The sequence below is a fragment of the Bombina bombina genome, chromosome 6 (genome assembly GCF_027579735.1).
Source record: "Bombina bombina isolate aBomBom1 chromosome 6, aBomBom1.pri, whole genome shotgun sequence".
NCBI classification, from domain to species: Eukaryota; Metazoa; Chordata; class Amphibia; order Anura; family Bombinatoridae; genus Bombina; species Bombina bombina.
The window spans coordinates 387,628,585-387,649,650 of NC_069504.1; the positions used below are offsets into that span (position 1 = coordinate 387,628,585).

At 37.8% G+C, this 21,066-nt stretch overlaps 1 protein-coding gene across 2 annotated transcripts in view; it reads right to left on the reverse strand.

Annotated features, from left to right (window-relative positions):
- Positions 1 to 20,647, reverse strand: part of ARHGEF37 (Rho guanine nucleotide exchange factor 37) — a 300,854-nt gene extending 280,207 nt beyond the window's left edge. The window contains exon 1 of one of the 2 annotated variants that reach the window (XM_053717097.1): positions 20,560 to 20,647. Coding sequence is in view for 1 of the 2 variants with exons in the window: in XM_053717094.1 (XP_053573069.1) it covers positions 20,560 to 20,609 (50 nt within the window). In the remaining variant the exon portion in view is untranslated. The remainder of the gene's footprint in view (positions 1 to 20,559) is intronic. The other variant, XM_053717094.1, reaches the window with a different exon arrangement.
- Positions 20,648 to 21,066: the final 419 nt, after the last annotated feature.

The following is a 21,066-nucleotide window of genomic DNA, read 5'->3' on the forward strand; positions in this document are numbered from 1 at the left end:
CACTTGATAGTACTGAACTGGTCCTTTTCACTTATTTGTGAGTGTACCAAGACTTTTTGGAATAAAACAGTTGTCTTGTGCATGGGTAAAAGACACTGAAAATACCCTAAGATGCCATTTTGGATGAAATAATAGAGTTATGGACTAGATTCATTAAAGCTCTCTGTGACGCTCTTGTGTATTTATTCACAAGTGGGCATTCCTAAATTTACATATGAAATTGTATTCATTATCCATACAGCAAACAAAAACTTCTAGAAATATGAGAAAACAGAAATCTTGACTGCAACATCTAGTAATAGAGTTTAAAAATAATAATAAAACATTGCTATTTAGTTCATTCTCAAATTTCTGTAATATTGTATTACATTATTTTCCTTTTTTTTTTTTAAATGTGATTTGCCTCCGCAATCAAGTTAGCACAAACTGGATCAGATCTTGTTTGGTGGCATTCCAGAGGTTTTTCACAGTCAAAAAATTGTGTTTTTAAAAGAGTGCATTTTCCTTGTATGTAATTTCACAACCTAGTGACAGTAATAAAAATATTTTTTTAAAGAAGGGGTTGTGTTATTTTTAAGGGATTTATTATTATTATTTTTAACATACTATACAATTTTTGTGATGTTTGTCTGAAAAGAAAAACCCTATTATGTACAGAGAGAATGTAAACGTTTGATGAGATTTTTTTGCCATTGTTTTAATGGCGCAAAGCAAAGTCACAATATCATAATTAACAGTGTGTGAAGGGCTATAATCATGTTAAAGAATGTGTTGTGGTCGGTTTATTGCATGAGATATTAATTTCCTGCCCTGTTCCTCTTGATTCTAAGGGAATAGAGTAGAAATTGATTGTTAACCAAGATCTCATAAAACTGAGAAACACTTGAAATTATTATTACAAATGTGAAAGCACCACTTCTACATTATTATCATTCCAGATTAGCCATTTTATGCAACTGTTGTAATGACATTATTATTAAAGGGACATTCCGGTCAAAATTTAAATACACTTGGAAATGACATCTTTGAATAGAAACATATTTGCAATATACATGTATTAGCAAAAATGATTCTAGTAAACGTTATCACTGTTGTAATGTTAACATTTTTCTCTGCATGTAAAGCATAGTTAGCTATTCTAAGTGCTCCAACATTTTAAATACTGCAGCTGCTCAGAGTGCCAGTGGGGCTTGTATCATGTCAGCAATTAACAAATGGAGTCGTTGCTAGGTGGAACAAGTAGCTTAGGCTCTTTGAGCAAGTGCTGTGTTTAAAACGCTGGTGCACGGTGCATACTTAAATACACTTTTAAAACAGCTATAGCGTTTATTAGAAGCATTTTTGATAGTACATGAATATTACAAACTGCTTTTATTCAAAAATTAAATGCATCTATGTGGATTCCAATTTTGGCTGGAATTTCCCTTTGATTACCAAAATACCACAAATGGTTTATTTTAACATGTCAATTATTGTAACTTTCTTACCCACTTTACAAAGGGATCAATTCAAACAAAATGGTATATCTAGAGCTTCCAAATTGCCATTTTATTTGTCAGGGTTTTTTTTCTTCCCAATTCCAATCCTAATAACAAAAAATTAACAAATAAAATCACATTTTCAAGTTTTTGATGGAAAATCAGTTTGTCCAAGGTCTGTTTTCAGTTGAATCCTTTTGGGATTGTGATCACTCCAAAAATACACGGACAATATTGTCCGAAACCTCAATATCAAGAGTCAATATTGGTAAGATTGTAACCGAGGCCAAAGTGTGCAATATTTAAACAACTAATATAAGGGTTGATCACAATACTATAGAAAAACATATAAAATTATTCATTTTCAAAAATCCCCATAAACTTAATTTTGTGATTTTTTTGTAGAAAATAATTAGATATGTTTTTCTATAAAGGATTGTGATCAATGCCATGTTAAAAAAATAAATCTACATATTCTTAGGCGAATCTTTGTTTTGAATACATTGTGTTATCTAGTGCTTATTTACAATCACTTATAAACTGAATTCATGCCTAAAAAATGAGAACATAGATAATTACTTTTATGGAGCAATTACTCCACAACCTTAGCTCTGTCTTGGATGATAAATACAAATCCAAGCAAAAAAAAGAGGAAGACAACATCAACACTACTTCATAACAACAAAGAAAACAGGAAAAAAATGTATATCTTGGGAAAAACTAAATAAAAAAATAGACTTAAAATAGACAAAACAATAATTATATTTTATTTGCTTTTTTTATATTTGGTATTTTGTTAAATATCTTTTTGGTAGTATAGCTTTTTCTTCTCTGCTTAGATTCTCAAGTTATCAGATAATTCCACTGTTCAGAATCTTTAAAAATGTATAATATGTAATTTATGTATTCTGTATGATGCAGTCTATATTATGCTCTAATATAGGTCCAAGTTCTGCACTCCCTGTTTTTATTAAAGCCCCCAAAATCCTTAAAGGTGCCCAGCTGCCCTGAATTTTCATGGAAGTGCTTTTTTTACATGTTAAGTTCTTTAGTAAGAGCAAAGAAATATGTAAATAATAGAAAATAAAAATTGAAAAAACAAAGAGAAGGTTAGGTATTATTAATAATAATAATTAATATTATTATTATGATTTATTTATTTGTATATCACTACAAAATTCTGTAATATCACGTGAAAATCCCTGTCTGTATCCCTTACAACCGTCATTTTTTTAGGGCAATTTTTTACACCCCTAGATTTTATGGCCTAGATCAGTGATGGCGAACTTTGTCACCCCAGATGTTTCAGAACTACATGATGCATAAGCCCTCTGCAGTCCAGTCGAGCATCATGGGAAATGTAGTTCTGAAACATCTGGAGTGCCAAGGGTCAACATCACTGGTCTAGAGCAACTCCTGGTTTCAGGAGGGAACAAGATATTGATGCAGCACAGTAACAAGTGAATAAGGAAGGCCAAGTGCCAAGTGGCACAAGGGTAGCACAAAGGTGAGGGTAGATATGCAACATTTTCTCATTAGTTGTCTGTACAGTTGAACATGCCTGTGCATAATGAACCACATTTTGTTTTTGTTTTTCATTCAAAAATAGTTATTGTTCCCATTAAAAAGGACAATTACCCGATTCTCACCTAGTCCAAAACTATTCCGGTTGTGACAATGTTGTGTTTGAGATATTACCAAACTCCTGCTGAACCCTAAAATACTAGAAAGGACTGCAACATCACCATGGGCCTAAGGGTAAAAATTGTGACCTAGTATAAAATACTTTGCTGTCATGAAACTTCCCTCACGCAACCATCATAACTTTAACAGCAACATAACATTGTTTTGTGTCATCAAGTTGCAGCTGCAGAGGAAACTTTGTGATATTTACCTCCAATTGGAGTAATGTGTCTATTTTTTTTTTAATGTAAACAAAAACCTTACGGCTAGATTTAGAGTTTTGTCGGTAAAGACCTGCGTAGCTAACGCAGCTTTTTTTCCTACCGCTGCTTCCAAACAACTCTGGTATTTAGAGTTGTCTGAAGGGCTGCGTTAGGCTCCAAAAAGGGAGCGTTGAGCCAAATTTACCGCCACTTCAACCCTCAATACCAGCATTGCTTACGGTAGTGGTAAGCTGGAAAAACGTGCTCATGCACGATATCCCCATAGGAAACAATGGGGCAGTTTGGGCTGAAAAAAAACCTAACACCTGCAAAAAAGCAGCGTTAAGCTCCCAACGCAGCCCCATTGTTTCCTATGGGGAAACACTTTCTAAGTCTGCACCTAACACCCTAACATGAAACACTTTCTAAGTCTGCACCTAACACCCTAACATGAACACCGAGTCTAAACACCCCTAACCTTACACTTATTAACCCCTAATCTGCCGCCGCCGCTATCGCTGACACCTGTATTACACAATTAACCCCTAATCTGCTGCTCCGGACACCGCCGCCACCTACATTATCCCTATGGACCCCTAATCTGCTGCCCCCAACATCGCCGACACTTACATTATATTTATTACCCCCTAATCTGCCCCCCCCAACGTCGCCGCCACCTAACTTTAAGTATTAACCCCTAATCTGCCGACGGACCTCGCCGCTACTATAATAAATGTATTAACCCCTAAAGCTAAGTCTAACCCTAACCCTAACACCCCCTAAATTAAATATAATTTTAATCTAACAAAATAAATTAACTAAAGTATTCCTATTTAAAACTAAATACTTACCTGTAAAATAAACCCTAAGATAGCTACAATATAACGAATAATTATATTGTAGCTATTTTAGGATTTATATTTATTTTACAGGCAACTTTGTATTTATTTTAACTAGGTACAATAGCTATTAAATAGTTATTAACTATTTAATAGCTACCTAGTTAAAATAATTTCAAAATTACCTGTAAAATAAATCCTAACCTAAGTTACAATTAAACCTAATACTACACTATCATTAAATTAATTAAATAAATTAGCTACCAATACCTACAATTAAATACAATTAAATAAACTAAACTAAATTACAAAAAACCCCACTAAATTACAGAAAATAAAAAAAATTACAAGAATTTTAAACTAATTACACCTAAACTAAGCCCCCTAATAAAATAAAAATAAAATAAAATAATAAAAGGTCCTACCCTATTCTAGATTACAAAGTAATCAGCTCTTTTACCAGCCCTTAAAAGGGCTTTTTGCGGGGCATGCCCCAAAGTAATGAGCTCCTTTGCCTGTAAAAAAAAAATACAACCCCCCAACATTAAAACCCACCACCCACATACCCCTACTCTAACCCAACCAAACCCCCCTTAAAAAACCTAACACTAACCCTCTGAAGATCTCCCTACCTTGAGTCGTCTTCACCCAGCCGGGCCGAAGTCTTCATCCTATCCGGGCAGAAGAGGACATCCAGACCGGCAGAAGTCTTCATCCTATCCGGGCAGAAGAGGACATCCGGACCGGCAGACATCTTCATCCAAGCGGCATCTTCTATCTTCATCCATCCGGAGCGGATCCATCTTCTTCCCAGCCGACGCGGATCCATCCTCTTCAACCGACGCCTACTCGCCGAATGAAGGTTCCTTTAAATGACGTCATCCAAGATGGCGTCCCTCGAATTCCGATTGGCTGATAGGATTCTATCAGCCAATCGGAATTAAGGTAGGAAAAATCTGATTGGCTGATTCAATCAGCCAATCAGATTCAAGTTCAATCCGATTGGCTGATCCAATCAGCCAATCAGATTGAGCTTGCATTCTACTGGCTGATCAGACTTTTATTATTTTTTTAATTTTTTTTTTATTAGGGGGCTTAGATTAGGTGTAATTAGTTTAAAATTCTTGTAATATTTTTTTATTTTCTGTAATTTAGTGTTTGTTTTCTTTGTAGTTTAGTTTAAATTATTTAATTGTATTTAATTGTAGGTATTGGTAGCTAATTTATTTAATTAATTTAATGATAGTGTAGTGTTAGGTTTAATTGTAACTTAGGTTAGGATTTATTTTACAGGTAATTTTGAAATTATTTTAACTAGGTAGCTATTAAATAGTTAATAACTATTTAATAGCTATTGTACCTAGTTAAAATAAATACAAAGTTGCCTGTAAAATAAATATAAATCCTAAAATAGCTACAATATAATTATTCGTTATATTGTAGCTATCTTAGGGTTTATTTTACAGGTAAGTATTTAGTTTTAAATAGGAATACTTTAGTTAATAAGAGTTTATTTATTTTGTTAGATTAAAATGATATTTTATTTAGGGGGGTGTTAGGGTTAGGGTTAGACTTAGCTTTAGGGGTTAATACATTTATTATAGTAGCGGCGAGGTCCGGTCGGCAGATTAGGGGTTAATACTTGAAGTTAGGTGGTGGCGACGTTGGGGGGGGGGCAGATTAGGGGGTAATAAATATAATGTAAGTGTCGGCGATGTTGGGGGCAGCAGATTAGGGGTCCATAGGGATAATGTAGGTGGCGGCGGTGTCCGGAGCGGCAGATTAGGGGTTAATTGCGTAATGCAGGTGTCAGCGATAGCGGGGGCGGCAGATTAGGGGTTCATAAGTGTAAGGTTAGGGGTGTTTAGACTCGGGGTTCATGTTAGGGTGTTAGGTGCAGACTTAGAAAGTGTTTCCCCATAGGAAACAATGGGGCTGCGTTGGGAGCTTAACACTGCTTTTTTGCAGGTGTTAGGTTTTTTTCCAGCCCAAACTGCCACATTTTTCCAGCTTATCGTTACCGTAAGCAACGCTGGTATTGAGGGTTGAAGTGGCGGTAAATTTGGCTCAATGCTCCCTTTTTGGAGCTTAACGCAGCCCTTCAGACAACTCTAAATACCAGCGTTGTTTGGAAGCAGCGGTAGGAAAAAAAGCTGCGTTAGCTACGCGGGTCTTTACCGACAAAACTCTAAATCTAGCCGTAAGGTTTTTGTTTACATTAAAAAAAAATAGACACATTACTCCAATTGGAGGTAAATATCACAAAGTTTCCTCTGCAGCTGCAACTTGATGACTCAAAACAATGTGATGTTGCTGTTAAAGTTATGATGGTTGCGTGAGGGAAGTTTCATGACAGCAACGTATTTTATACTAGGTCACAATTTTTACCCCTAGGCCCATGGTGATGTTGCAGTCCTATCTAGTATTTTAGGGTTCAGCAGGAGTTTGTTGATATCTCAAACACAACATTGTCTCAACCGGAATAGTTTTGGACTAGGTGAGAATCGGGTAATTGTCCTTTTTAATGGGAACAATAACAATTTTTGAATGAAAAACAAAAACAAAATGTGGTTCATTATGCACAGGCATTTTCAACTGTACAGACAACTAATGAGAAAATGTTGCATATCTACCCTCACCTTTGTGCTACCCTTGTGCCACTTGGCGTTTGGCCTTCCTTATTCACTTGTTACTGTGCTGCATCAATATCTTGTTCCCTCCTGAAACCAGGAGTTGCTCTAGACCAGTGATGTTGACCCTTGGCACTCCAGATGTTTCAGAACTACATTTCCCATGATGCTCGACTGGACTGCAGAGGGCTTATGCATCATGTAGTTCTGAAACATCTGGGGTGACAAAGTTCGCCATCACTGATCTAGGCCATAAAATCTAGGGGTGTAAAAAATTGCCCTAAAAAAATGACGGTTGTAAGGGATACAGACAGGGATTTTCATGTGATATTACAGAATTTTGTAGTGATATACAAATAAATAAATCATATTAATTATTATTATTAATAATATCTAACCTTCTCTTTATTTTTTAAATTTTTATTTTCTATTATTTACATATTTCTTTGCTCTTACTAAAGAACTTAACATGTAAAAAAAGCACTTCCATGAAAATTCAGGGCAGCTGGGCACCTTAAAGGATTTTGGGGGCTTTAATAAAAACAGGGGGTGCAGAACTTGGACCTGTATTAGAGCATAATATAGAATGCATCATACAGAATACATAAATTACATATTATACATTTTTAAAGATTCTGAACAGTGGAATTATCTGATAACTTGAGAATCTAAGCAGAGAAGAAAAAGCTATACTACCAAAAAGATATTTAAAAAAAATACAAAATATAAAAAAAGCAAATAAAATATAATTATTGTTTTGTCTAATTTAAATCTTTTTTTTTATTTAGTTTTCCCCAAGATATACATTTTTTTTCCTGTTTTCTTTGTTGTTATGAAGTAGTGTTAATGTTGTCTTCCTCTTTTTTTTGCTTGGATTTGTAGTTATCATCCAAGACAGAGCTAAGGTTGTGGAGTAATTGCTCCATAAAAGTAATTATCTATGTTCTCATTTTTTAGGCATGAATTCAGTTTATAAGTGATTGTACCTGATAGCCACTTGCCAGAAGAAAAATGTACATCTCACGTTAGCAAGGTAACAAGGGACATTAAACTGTAAATAAGCACTAGATAACACAATGTATTAAAAACAAAGATTCGCCTAAGAATATGTAGATTTATTTTTTTAACTTATGGCATTGATCACAATCCTTTATAGAAAAACATATCTAATTATTTTCTACAAAAAAACACAAAATTAAGTTTATGGGGATTTTTGAAAATGAATAATTTTATATGTTTTTCTATAGTATTGTGATCAACCCTTATATTAGTTGTTTAAATATTGCACACTTTGGCCTCGGTTACAATCTTACCAATATTGACTCTTGATATTGAGGTTTCGGACAATATTGTCAGTGTATTTTTGGAGTGATCACAATCCCAAAAGGATTCAACTGAAAAAAGACCTTGGACAAACTGATTTTCCATCAAAAACTTGAAAATGTGATTTTATTTGTTAAATTTTTGTTATTAGGTTTGGAATTGGGAAGAAAAAAAAAACCTGACTAATAAAATGGCAATTTGGAAGCTCTAGATATACCATTTTGTTTGAATTGATCCCTTTGTAAAGTGGGTAAGAAAGTTATAATAATTGACATGTTAAAATAAACCATTACAGAAAATAAAAAAATATTACAAAAATTTTAAACTAATTACATTTAATCTAAGCCCCCTAATAAAATAAAAAAAACCAAAATAATAAAAGATCGGAACAGCCAATAGAATGCGAGCTCAATCTGATTGGCTGATTGGATCAGCCAATCAGATTGAACTTGAATCTGATTGGCTGATTTAATCAGCCAATCAGATTTTTCCTACCTTAATTCCGATTGGCTGATAGAATCCTATCAGCCAATCAGAATTCGAGGGACTTCATCTTGGATGACGTCATTTAAAGGAACCTTCATTCGGCGAGTAGGCGTCGGTTGAAGAGGATGGATCCGCGTTGGCTGGGAAGAAGATGGCTCCGCTCCGGATGGATGAAGATAGAAGATGCCGCTTGGATGAAGATGTCTGCAGGTCCGGATGTCCTCTTCTGCCCGGATAGGATGAAGACTTCTGCCGGTCTGGATGTCCTCTTCTGCCCCATCTGATGAAGACTTCGGCCCGGCTGGGGGAAGACGACTCAAGGTAGGGAGATCTTCAGGGGGTTAGTTTTAGGTTTTTTAAGGGGGGTTTGGGTGGGTTAGAGTAGGGGTATGTGGGTGGTGGGTTTTAATATTGGGGTGGGGGGTTGTATTTTTTTTACAGGCAAAAGAGCTGATTACTTTGGGGCATGCCCAGCAAAAAGCCATTTTAAGGGCTGGTAAAAGAGCTGATTACTTTGTAATGTAGAATAGGGTAGGGACTTTTATTATTATTTTTTAATTTTATTTTATTAGAGGGCTTAGATTAGGTGTAATTAGTTTAAAATTCTTGTAATATTTTTTTATTTTCTGTAATTTAGTATTTGTTTTTTTGTAATTTAGTTTATTTAATTGTATTTAATTGTAGGTATTGGTAGCTAATTTATTTAATTAATTTAATGATAGTGTAGTGTTAGGTTTAATTGTAACTTAGGTTAGAATTTATTTAACAGGTAATTTTGAAATTATTTTAACTAGGTAGCTATTAAATAGTTATTAACTATTTAATAGCTATTGTACCTAGTTAAAATATATACAAAGTTGCCTGTAAAATAAATATAAATCCTAAAATAGCTACAATATAATTATTCGTTATATTGTAGCTATATTAGGGTTTATTTTACAGGTAAATATTTAGTTTTAAATAGGAATACTTTAGTTAATAAGAGTTCATTTATTTTGTTAGATTAAAATTATATTTAACTTAGGGGGGTGTTAGGGTTAGGGTTAGACTTAGCTTTAGGGGTTAATACATTTATTATAGTAGCGGGGAGGTCCGGTTGGCAGATTAGGGGTTAATACTTGAAGTTAGGTGGCGGCGACGTTGGGGGGGGGCTGATTAGGGGTTAATAAATATTATGTAGGTGTCGGCGATGTTAGGGGCAGCAGATTAGGGGTTCATAGGGATAATGTAGGTGGCGGCAGATTAGGGGTTAAAAATATTTATTATAGTGGTGGCGAAGTGGGGGGACCTCGGTTTAGGGGTACATAGGTAGTTTATGGGTGTTAGTGTACTTTAGAGCACTGTAGTTAAGAGCTTTATATACCGACATTAGCCCATAAAGCTCTTAACTACAGCCTTTCCATGGGCGTTAGGAGTCTTGTCGGTAGAGGGCGTACCGCTTACTTCAGCCAAGACTCTAAATACCGGCGTTAGGAAGATCCCATTGAAAAGATAGGATACGCAATTGGCGTAAGGGGATCTGCGGTATGGAAAAGTCACAGCTTGAAAGTGAGCGGTACACCTTTACCTGGCCGACTCTAAATACCAGCTGGCGGCCAAAAGCAGCGTTAGGACCCCTTAACGCGGCTTTTGACGGCTAACACAGAACTCTAAATCTAGGCGTTAGTTTTTATAAAAAAATGTTTTCAATCTCTAGGGTTTTGTTCTTTCTTTCTTTCTCCCTCTTTCTCTCTCTGTCTCTTTCTCCTTCATTCTCTCCCTATACTTTTTTGCCTTTTGCACAAATAACAAGAGCTTTATAAATTAGATTATGCATTATAGGGACCTCCTTGCTTGACATTGCTGCAAGGATTTCATCATTTTAGGACATAAAATTTGGATTCAAAGGGCTAGAAAGGTCAAAATTGAAATATGCATGGGTGCATTTCAATGTGAAATAGAAGCATTTTTGTAATATTCTTCCATTAGCAATAATGCTTCTAATAAAAGTTATTACTGTTTTTTGCAGCATGCACACATATCCTGAGGGCCTGTGCACCAGTATTCAAACACCAGAGCCTCTCAGAGAGTCAGTTTTGTCTTGCATGACACAAATTATGTCTTCACAGAATCAATACACAACATCTTCAGCTCTCTAGAAAAAGCTTTCATTCTATTGGCTGATTTGAGTTTGGATTTGAAAATGCAAGGGCACCCCTATATAAGAGGGTACCTTGCATTCAAAATTTGTGTGTGGCGGGTGACCACATGAAGAGGACATTGTGGACGGAACATAGAATGATGACAAGAAAAGAAGACGCCTCGGGTAGAAGATGGATGAAGACTTCTCCAGTGGAGCGGCAGCAGAAGATGGATGAAGATAGAAGAGGACTGCCTCCAGGATGAAGATGGGCCCCGCTATGAAGAAGAACACCACGGTTGGTGATCACGTAAGAGCCGGAGTTAAGTTGGTGAGTACAAACTTTAGGGTTTAGCGTTAAGATTTTTTTTTTAGTATAGGACTTTTTTAGATTAGGGCTTTGATCTCCAAATGCCCTTTTCAGGGCAACCTTTTTTTTAAATTAGTTTTTTTAAAATAGGTTTTTCTTTTTTGGACAGCAAAAGGGCTGTCATTTATTTAGGGCACTGCCCTATCAAATGCCCTTCTAAGGGCAATGCCCAACCAAATGCACTTTTCAGGGCAATCTTTTTTTTGGATAGGGTTATTTTTTAGCTTAGGTGTTTTTTAAGATTAGGCTTTTTTGGGGGGAGGGGGTTACTTTTATTGAAGAATTGGGTTGTAGTTTTTATGTGAAAAAGAGCTAAGTCACTTTAGGGGAATGCCATACAAAAAGCCCTATTGGCTATTGTTATATTAACTTTAGTGTTGGTATAGGGTTTTTATTTTAGGGTGTTTTTTTTTTTTTTTAAAGGGGTCCTTAATTTTAGTATAGGCATAACTGTGTATTTTTTATTTTTGGTAGTGTTGTGTTTTTTTCTGTAATGTTAGTTATTTGTTTTTTTGTGTGCAAATTTAGTGTTTGTTATTATTTGTAACTTAGGGGGTGTTAGCTTAGAGGTGGGGGTTAGGTATAGGTAGAAGTAGTGTAGTGGCAGTTTTTTTTGCTGAATTAGGGATTAAAAGGTTAGGTTAGGGGCTTATTGTGTTAGGGGTTGTAGTGGTGTAGGGGTTAATAGGTTAGGGGGTGGTTAAATCTTTAGGTTATTGCGGATTAGGGGTTAATAGTATAGGTTATGCTGGGGGTGATGGTGAGTAAGGGTTAATAGTTTTTTTTAGTATTGCATATTATTTTAATTATTGTAACTAATTTACAATGTAGTTAGTTTTTTACTGTTATTTCTATTATTGTAAGCATAAATATATAATTTAAATGATAACATAATTTATGCTTACCTGATAAATTCCTTTCTTCTGTTGTGTGATCAGTCCACGGGTCATCATTACTTCTGGGATATAACTCCTCCCCAACAGGAAATGCAAGAGGATTCACCCAGCAGAGCTGCATATAGCTCCTCCCCTCTACGTCAGTCCCAGTCATTCGACCAAGAATCAACGAGAAAGGAGTAACCAAGGGTGAAGTGGTGACTGGAGTATAATTTAAAAGATATTTACCTGCCTTAAAACAGGGCGGGCCGTGGACTGATCACACAACAGAAGAAAGGAATTTATCAGGTAAGCATAAATTATGTTTTCTTCTGTTATGTGTGATCAGTCCACGGGTCATCATTACTTCTGGGATACCAATACCAAAGCAAAAGTACACGGATGACGGGAGGGATAGGCAGGCTCATTATACAGAAGGAACCACTGCCTGAAGAACCTTTCTCCCAAAAATAGCCTCCGAAGAAGCAAAAGTGTCAAATTTGTAAAATTTGGAAAAAGTATGAAGCGAAGACCAAGTTGCAGCCTTGCAAATCTGTTCAACAGAGGCCTCATTCTTAAAGGCCCAAGTGGAAGCCACAGCTCTAGTGGAGTGAGCTGTAACTCTTTCAGGAGGCTGCTGTCCAGCAGTCTCATAGGCTAAACGTATTATGCTACGAAGCCAAAAAGAGAGAGAGGTAGCAGAAGCTTTTTGACCTCTCCTCTGTCCAGAGTAAACGACAAACAAGGAAGAAGTTTGGCGAAAATCTTTAGTTGCCTGCAAGTAGAACTTGAGGGCACGAACTACATCCAGATTGTGTAAAAGACGTTCCTTCTTTGAAGAAGGATTTGGACACAAGGATGGGACAACAATCTCTTGATTGATGTTCCTGTTAGTGACTACCTTAGGTAAGAACCCAGGTTTAGTACGCAGAACTACCTTGTCTGAGTGAAAAATCAGATAAGGGGAATCACAATGTAAGGCTGATAACTCAGAGACTCTTCGAGCCGAGGAAATAGCCATTAAAAACAGAACTTTCCAAGATAACATTTTTATATCAATGGAATGAAGGGGTTCAAACGGAACACCCTGTAAAACGTTAAGAACTAAGTTTAAACTCCATGGTGGAGCAACAGCTTTAAACACAGGCTTGATCCTAGCTAAAGCCTGACAAAAGGACTGGACGTCTGGATTTTCTGACAGACGTCTGTGTAACAAGATGGACAGAGCTGAAATCTGTCCCTTTAATGAACTAGCTGATAAACCCTTTTCTAAACCTTCTTGTAGAAAAGACAATATCCTAGCGATCCTAACCTTACTCCAGGAGTAACCTTTGGATTCGCACCAGTATAGGTATTTCCGCCATATTTTATGGTAAATCCTTCTGGTAACAGGCTTCCTAGCCTGAATCAGGGTATCAATAACCGACTCAGAAAAACCACGTTTTGATAAAATCAAGCGTTCAATTTCCAAGCAGTCAGCTTCAGAGAAGTTAGATTTTGGTGTTTGAATGGACCCTGTATCAGAAGGTCCTGTCTTAGAGGTAGAGACCAAGGCGGACAGGATGACATGTCCACTAGATCTGCATACCAAGTCCTGCGTGGCCAAGCAGGTGCTATTAGAATTACTGATGCTCTCTCCTGTTTGATTTTGGCAATCAATCGAGGAAGCAGCGGGAAGGGTGGAAACACATAAGCCATCCTGAAGTTCCAAGGTGCTGTCAAAGCATCTATCAGAACTGCTCCCGGATCCCTGGATCTGGACCCGTAGCGAGGAAGTTTGGCGTTCTGGCGAGACGCCATGAGATCTATCTCTGGTTTGCCCCAACGTCGAAGTATTTGGGCAAAGACCTCCGGATGAAGTTCCCACTCCCCCGGATGAAGAGTCTGGCGACTCAAGAAATCCGCCTCCCAGTTCTCCACTCCCGGGATGTGGATTGCTGACAGGTGGCAAGAGTGAGACTCTGCCCAGCGAATTATCTTTGATACTTCCATCATTGCTAGGGAGCTTCTTGTCCCTCCCTGATGGTTGATGTAAGCTACAGTCGTGATGTTGTCCGACTGAAACCTGATGAACCCCCGAGTTATTAACTGGGGCCAAGCCAGAAGGGCATTGAGAACTGCTCTCAATTCCAGAATGTTTATTGGAAGGAGACTCTCCTCCTGATTCCATAGTCCCTGAGCCTTCAGAGAATTCCAGACAGCGCCCCAACCTAGTAGGCTGGCGTCTGTTGTTACAATTGTCCAGTCTGGCCTGCTGAATGGCATTCCCCTGGACAGGTGTGGCCGATGAAGCCACCATAGAAGAGAATTTCTGGTCTCTTGATTCAGATTCAGAGTAGGGGACAAATCTGAGTAATCCCCATTCCACTGACTTAGCATGCATAATTGCAGCGGTCTGAGGTGTAGGCGTGCAAAAGGTACTATGTCCATTGCCGCTACCATTAAGCCGATCACCTCCATGCATTGAGCTACTGACGGGTGTTGAATGGAATGAAGGACGCGGCATGCATTTTGAAGTTTTGTTAACCTGTCTTCTGTCAGGTAAATCTTCATTTCTACAGAATCTATAAGAGTCCCCAAGAATGGAACTCTTGTGAGAGGAAAGAGAGAACTCTTCTTTTCGTTCACTTTCCATCCATGCGACCTTAGAAATGCCAGAACTAACTCTGTATGAGACTTGGCAGTTTGAAAGCTTGAAGCTTGAATTAGAATGTCGTCTAGGTACGGAGCTACCGAAATCCCTCGCGGTCTTAGTACCGCTAGAAGGGCACCCAGAACCTTTGTGAAGATTCTTGGAGCCGTAGCCAATCCGAATGGAAGAGCTACAAACTGGTAGTGCCTGTCTAAGAAGGCAAACCTTAGATACCGGTGATGATCTTTGTGGATCGGTATGTGAAGGTAAGCATCCTTTAAATCCACTGTGGTCATGTACTGACCCTCTTGGATCATGGGTAAGATTGTCCGAATAGTTTCCATTTTGAACGATGGAACTCTTAGGAATTTGTTTAGAGTCTTTAAATCTAAGATTGGCCTGAAAGTTCCCTCTTTTTTGGGAACCACAAACAGGTTTGAGTAGAACCCTTGTCCTTGTTCCGACCACGGAACCGGATGGATCACTCCCATTGTTAACAGATCTTGTACGCAGCGTAGAAACGCTTCTTTCTTTATCTGGTTTGTTGACAACCTTGACAGATGAAATCTCCCTCTTGGGGGAGATAATTTGAAGTCTAGAAGGTATCCCTGAGATATGATCTCTAGTGCCCAGGGATCCTGAACATCTCTTGCCCAGGCCTGGGCGAAGAGAGAGAGTCTGCCCCCTACTAGATCCGGTCCCGGATCGGGGGCTCTCGGTTCATGCTGTCTTTGGGGCAGCAGCAGGTTTCCTGGCCTGCTTGCTTTTGTTCCAGGACTGGTTAGGCTTCCAGCCTTGCCTGTAACGAGCAACAGCTCCTTCCTGTTTTGGTGCAGTGGAGGTTGATGCTGCTCCTGTTTTGAAATTCCGAAAGGGACGAAAATTAGACTGTCTAGCCTTAGCTTTGGCCTTGTCTTGAGGTAGGGCGTGGCCCTTACCTCCCGTAATGTCAGCGATAATTTCTTTCAAACCGGGCCCGAATAAGGACTGCCCCTTGAAAGGTATATTAAGTAATTTGGACTTAGAAGTAACATCAGCTGACCAGGATTTTAGCCACAGTGCCCTGCGTGCCTGTATGGCGAATCCTGAGTTCTTAGCCGTAAGTTTGGTTAAATGTACTACGGCCTCCGAAATGAAAGAATTAGCTAGTTTAAGGACTCTAAGCCTGTCCGTAATGTCGTCTAGCGTAGAGGAACTAAGGTTCTCTTCAAGCGACTCAATCCAAAATGCTGCCGCAGCCGTAATCGGCGCGATACATGCAAGGGGTTGTAATATAAAACCTTGTTGAACAAACATTTTCTTAAGGTAACCCTCTAATTTTTTATCCATTGGATCTGAGAAAGCACAGCTATCCTCCACCGGGATAGTGGTACGCTTAGCTAAAGTAGAAACTGCTCCCTCCACCTTGGGGACCGTTTGCCATAAGTCCCGAGTGGTGGCGTCTATTGGAAACATCTTTCTAAATATTGGAGGGGGTGAGAACGGCACACCGGGTCTATCCCACTCCTTAGTAACAATTTCAGTTAGTCTCTTAGGTATAGGAAAAACGTCAGTACTCGCCGGTACCGCAAAGTATTTATCCAACCTACACAGTTTCTCTGGTATTGCAACAGTGTTACAATCGTTGAGAGCTGCTAAGACCTCCCCTAGTAGTACACGGAGGTTCTCCAATTTAAATTTAAAATTTGAAATATCTGAGTCCAATCTGTTTGGATCAGAACCGTCACCCACAGAATGAAGCTCTCCGTCCTCATGCTCTGCGAGCTGTGACGCAGTATCAGACATGGCCCTAGCATTGTCAGCGCACTCTGTTCTCACCCCAGAGTGATCACGCTTGCCTCTTAGTTCAGGTAATTTAGACAAAACTTCAGTCATAACAGTAGCCATATCTTGTAATGTTATCTGTAATGGCCGCCCAGATGTACTAGGCGCCAAAATATCACGCACCTCCCGGGCGGGAGATGCAGGTACTGTCGCGTGAGGCGAGTTAGTCGGCATAACTCTCCCCTCGCTGTTTGGTGAAATTTGTTCACATTGTACAGATTGACTTTTATTTAAAGTAGCATCAATACAGTTAGTACATAAATTTCTATTGGGCTCCACCTTGGCATTGGAACAAATGACACAGATATCTTCCTCTGAGTCAGACATGTTTAACACACTAGCAAAAAAACTTACAACTTGGTTATAATCTTTTTTAGCAAAAAAACGCACTGTGCCTCAAAGAGGTACTAACGATTAAATGACAGTTGAAATAATGAACTGAAAAACAGTTATTGCATCAAACTTTAAAACAACACAACTTTTAGCAAAGGTTTGTTCCCATTAGTAAAAAACAACACTAATTAAATTTGTACATAAGAAAACAAAACAACGTTTTTTATACACAGTCACTATAAGAATTCTCACAGCTCTGCTGAGAGAATTTACCTCCCTTCAAAGAAGTTTGAAGACCCCTGAGATCTGTCAGAGATGAACCGGATCATGCAGGAAATATAAAAGTAGCTGACTGGAATTTTTTGATGCGTAGCAAAGAGCGCCAAAAACGGCCCCTCCCTCTCCCACACAGCAGTGAAGAGAAACGAAACTGTCACAATTAAAGCAAAAAACTGCCAAGTGGAAAATAATGCCCAAATATTTATTCACACAGTACCTCAGCAATGTAAACGATTCTACATTCCAGCAAAAACGTTTAACATGAGAATAGTTATTAAAAGGATTAGTGACCTTTAACACAGTAGTTCCGGTGAAATACCATCCCCAGAATACTGAAGTGTATACATACATGTCATTTTAACGGTATGGCAGGCTTTTCTCATCAATTCCATTCAGAAAATAAAAACTGCCACATACCTCAATGCAGATTCATCTGCCCACTGTCCCCTGATCTGAAGCCTTTACCTCCCTCAGATGGTCGAGAACAGCAATATGATCTTAACGACTCCGGTTAAAATCATAGTAAAAAATCTCTGTCAGATTCTTCCTCAAACTCTGCCAGAGAAGTAATAACACGCTCCGGTGCTATTTTAAAATAACAAACTTTTGATTGAAGTCATAAAAACTAAGTATAATCACCATAGTCCTCTCACACATCCTATCTAGTCGTTGGGTGCAAGAGAATGACTGGGACTGACGTAGAGGGGAGGAGCTATATGCAGCTCTGCTGGGTGAATCCTCTTGCATTTCCTGTTGGGGAGGAGTTATATCCCAGAAGTAATGATGACCCGTGGACTGATCACACATAACAGAAGAAATAGTTATGTTTAAAATAATAAAATGAAATATATACAATACTTAAAATAATAAATATTATACATGACAATGCATATCATTTTAATATTGTATATAAATGTAGTGGCATAGCTATAGTTAGAATAGTTTTTTGCATACATTATTAGTAAGGTAGATTACAGACATGGGCCCCTATTTATCATGGTCTGGCGGACCTGATCCGACACTGCGGATCAGGTCCGCCAGACCTCGCTGAATACGGCGAGCAATACGCTCGCTGTATTCAGCATTGCACCAGCAGCTCACAAGAGCTGCTGGTGCAACGCCGCCCCCTGCTGACTCGCGGCCAATCGGCCGCCAGCAGGGGGGTGTCAATCAACCCGATCGTACTCGATCGGGTTGATTTCCGGCGATGTGTGTCCGCCTGCTCAGAGCAGGCGGACATGTTATGGAGTAGCGGTCTTTGTGACCGCTGCTTCATAACTGCTGTTTCTGGCGAGCCTGCAGGCTCGCCAGAAACACGGGGCATCAAGCTCCAATCGGAGCTTGATAAATATGCCCCATAGTCTCACACATATAGTCTTAAAAACACATACACTCACACACATGCACATAGTCTTAAATACACATACACACACATAGTCTTAAATATATACACACACACTCACACACATGCACATATTCTTAAATACATACACTCATACACATGCACATAGTCTTAAATACACACACACACATAGTCTTAAATATATACACACACACTCACACACATGCACATAGTCTTAAATACACATACACACATATACTCACACACATGCACATAGTCTTAAATACACACACACACACATAGTCTTAAACATACACACATACACTCACACACATGCACATAGTATTAAATACACATACACACATATACTCACACACATGCACATAGTCTTAAATACACATACACACATACACTCACACACATGCACATAGTGTTAAATACACATACACACACATAGTCTTAAATATATACACACACACTCACACACATGCACATAGTCTTTAATACACATACACACATACACTCACACACATGCACATAGTCTTAAATACACATACACACACATAGTCTTAAATATATACACACACACTCACACACATGCACATAGTCTTAAATACACATACACACATACACTCACACACATGCACATAGTCTTAAATACACATACACTCACACACATGCACATAGTCTTAAATACATACACTCATATATATGCACATAGTCTTAAATACATACACATATATACTCACGCACATGCATATAGTCTTAAATACACATACACACATACACTTACAAACATGCACATAGTCTTAAATACATACACATATATACTCACACACATGCATAAAGTCTTAAATACACATACACACATACACTCACACATATGAGCATAGTCTTAAATACACATACACTCACACACATACACTCACACACATGCACATAGTCTTAAATACATACACACGTACACTCACACACGTGCATATAGTCTTAAATACCCATACACACATACACTCACACACATGCACATAGTCTTAAATACACATACACACATACACTCACACACATGCACATAGTATTAAATACACATACACACATATACTCACACACATGCACATAGTCTTAAATACACATACACACATACACTCACACACATGCACATAGTCTTAAATACACATACACTCACACACATGCACATAGTCTTAAATACATACACTCATACACATGTACATAGTCTTAAATACATACACATATATACTCACGCACATGCATATAGTCTTAAATACACATACACACATACACTTACAAACATGCACATAGTCTTAAATACATACACACATATACTCACACACATGCATAAAGTCTTAAATACACACATACACTCACACATATGCACATAGTCTTAAATACACATACACTCACACACATACACTCACACACATGCACATAGTCTTAAATACATACACACGTACACTCACACACGTGCATATAGTCTTAAATACCCATACACACATACACTCACACACATGCACATAGTCTTAAATAAACATACACACATACACTCACACACATGCACATAGTCTTAAATAAACATACACACATACACTCACACACATGCACATAGTATTAAATACACATACACACATATACTCACACACAGGCACATAGTCTTAAATACACATACACACATATACTCACACACATGCATATAGTCTTAAATACACAAACACACATACACTTACACACATGCACATAGTCTTAAATACACATACACACATACTCTCACACACATGCACATAATATTAAATACACATACACTTACACACATGCACATAGTCTTAAATACACACACTTAAATAAGAACATCTATTCACATATACAAATGTACAACTGCATATATACAACAAGCTAAATGCATGTACATACTGTGAAGCTAAGTAGCATGCTACACTTAACCTGATCTCTCTGTGTATAACCTTTTTAAATCAGAATACAGAACGTTTCAGAGGCATTCTGGTACGGCAGACAATGGAAAAGAAAAATTATCTATTTTTTTCAACATTCTCAGTACAAACCATACTAATAATAAAAGGTTGTGGATTTTTGGGATTTTGCACATTACACATTATTTAAGACATTCACTTACTTCTTTCGTGTTGGCAGGAGTTGCATACTGAGCCTCCTAATAGCAGCCATATTCAAGTAAACACTCTTTCCAATACTAGCAACAAGAGTGTGGCTGCCTTTTAAAATCTACACTTATGCGTTCCTTATTCTAAGTTACCGTAACAACTGGCTAGGCTGGATTTTTTTTCCTGCTCGGTATTTAGTAAAGTTACCTTTTCTCATAACAATCTTCATATTTTGCTTAAAGGGATACTTAACCCAATTTTCTTTCTTTCATAATTCAGATAGATCATGCCATTTTAAGCAACTTTCTAATTTAGTCCTATTATCAATTATTCTTCATTCTCTTGCTATCTTTATTTGAAAAGCAAAAGCTTAGGAGCTGGCCCATTTTTTTGTTCTGCACCTGGGTTGTGCTTGCTGATTGGTGGCTAAATGTAGAAAGAAGAAAAAATTATAATAGGACTAAATTAGAAAGTTGCTTAAAATTGCATGCTCTATCTGAAATATAAAAGAAAAAAATGGG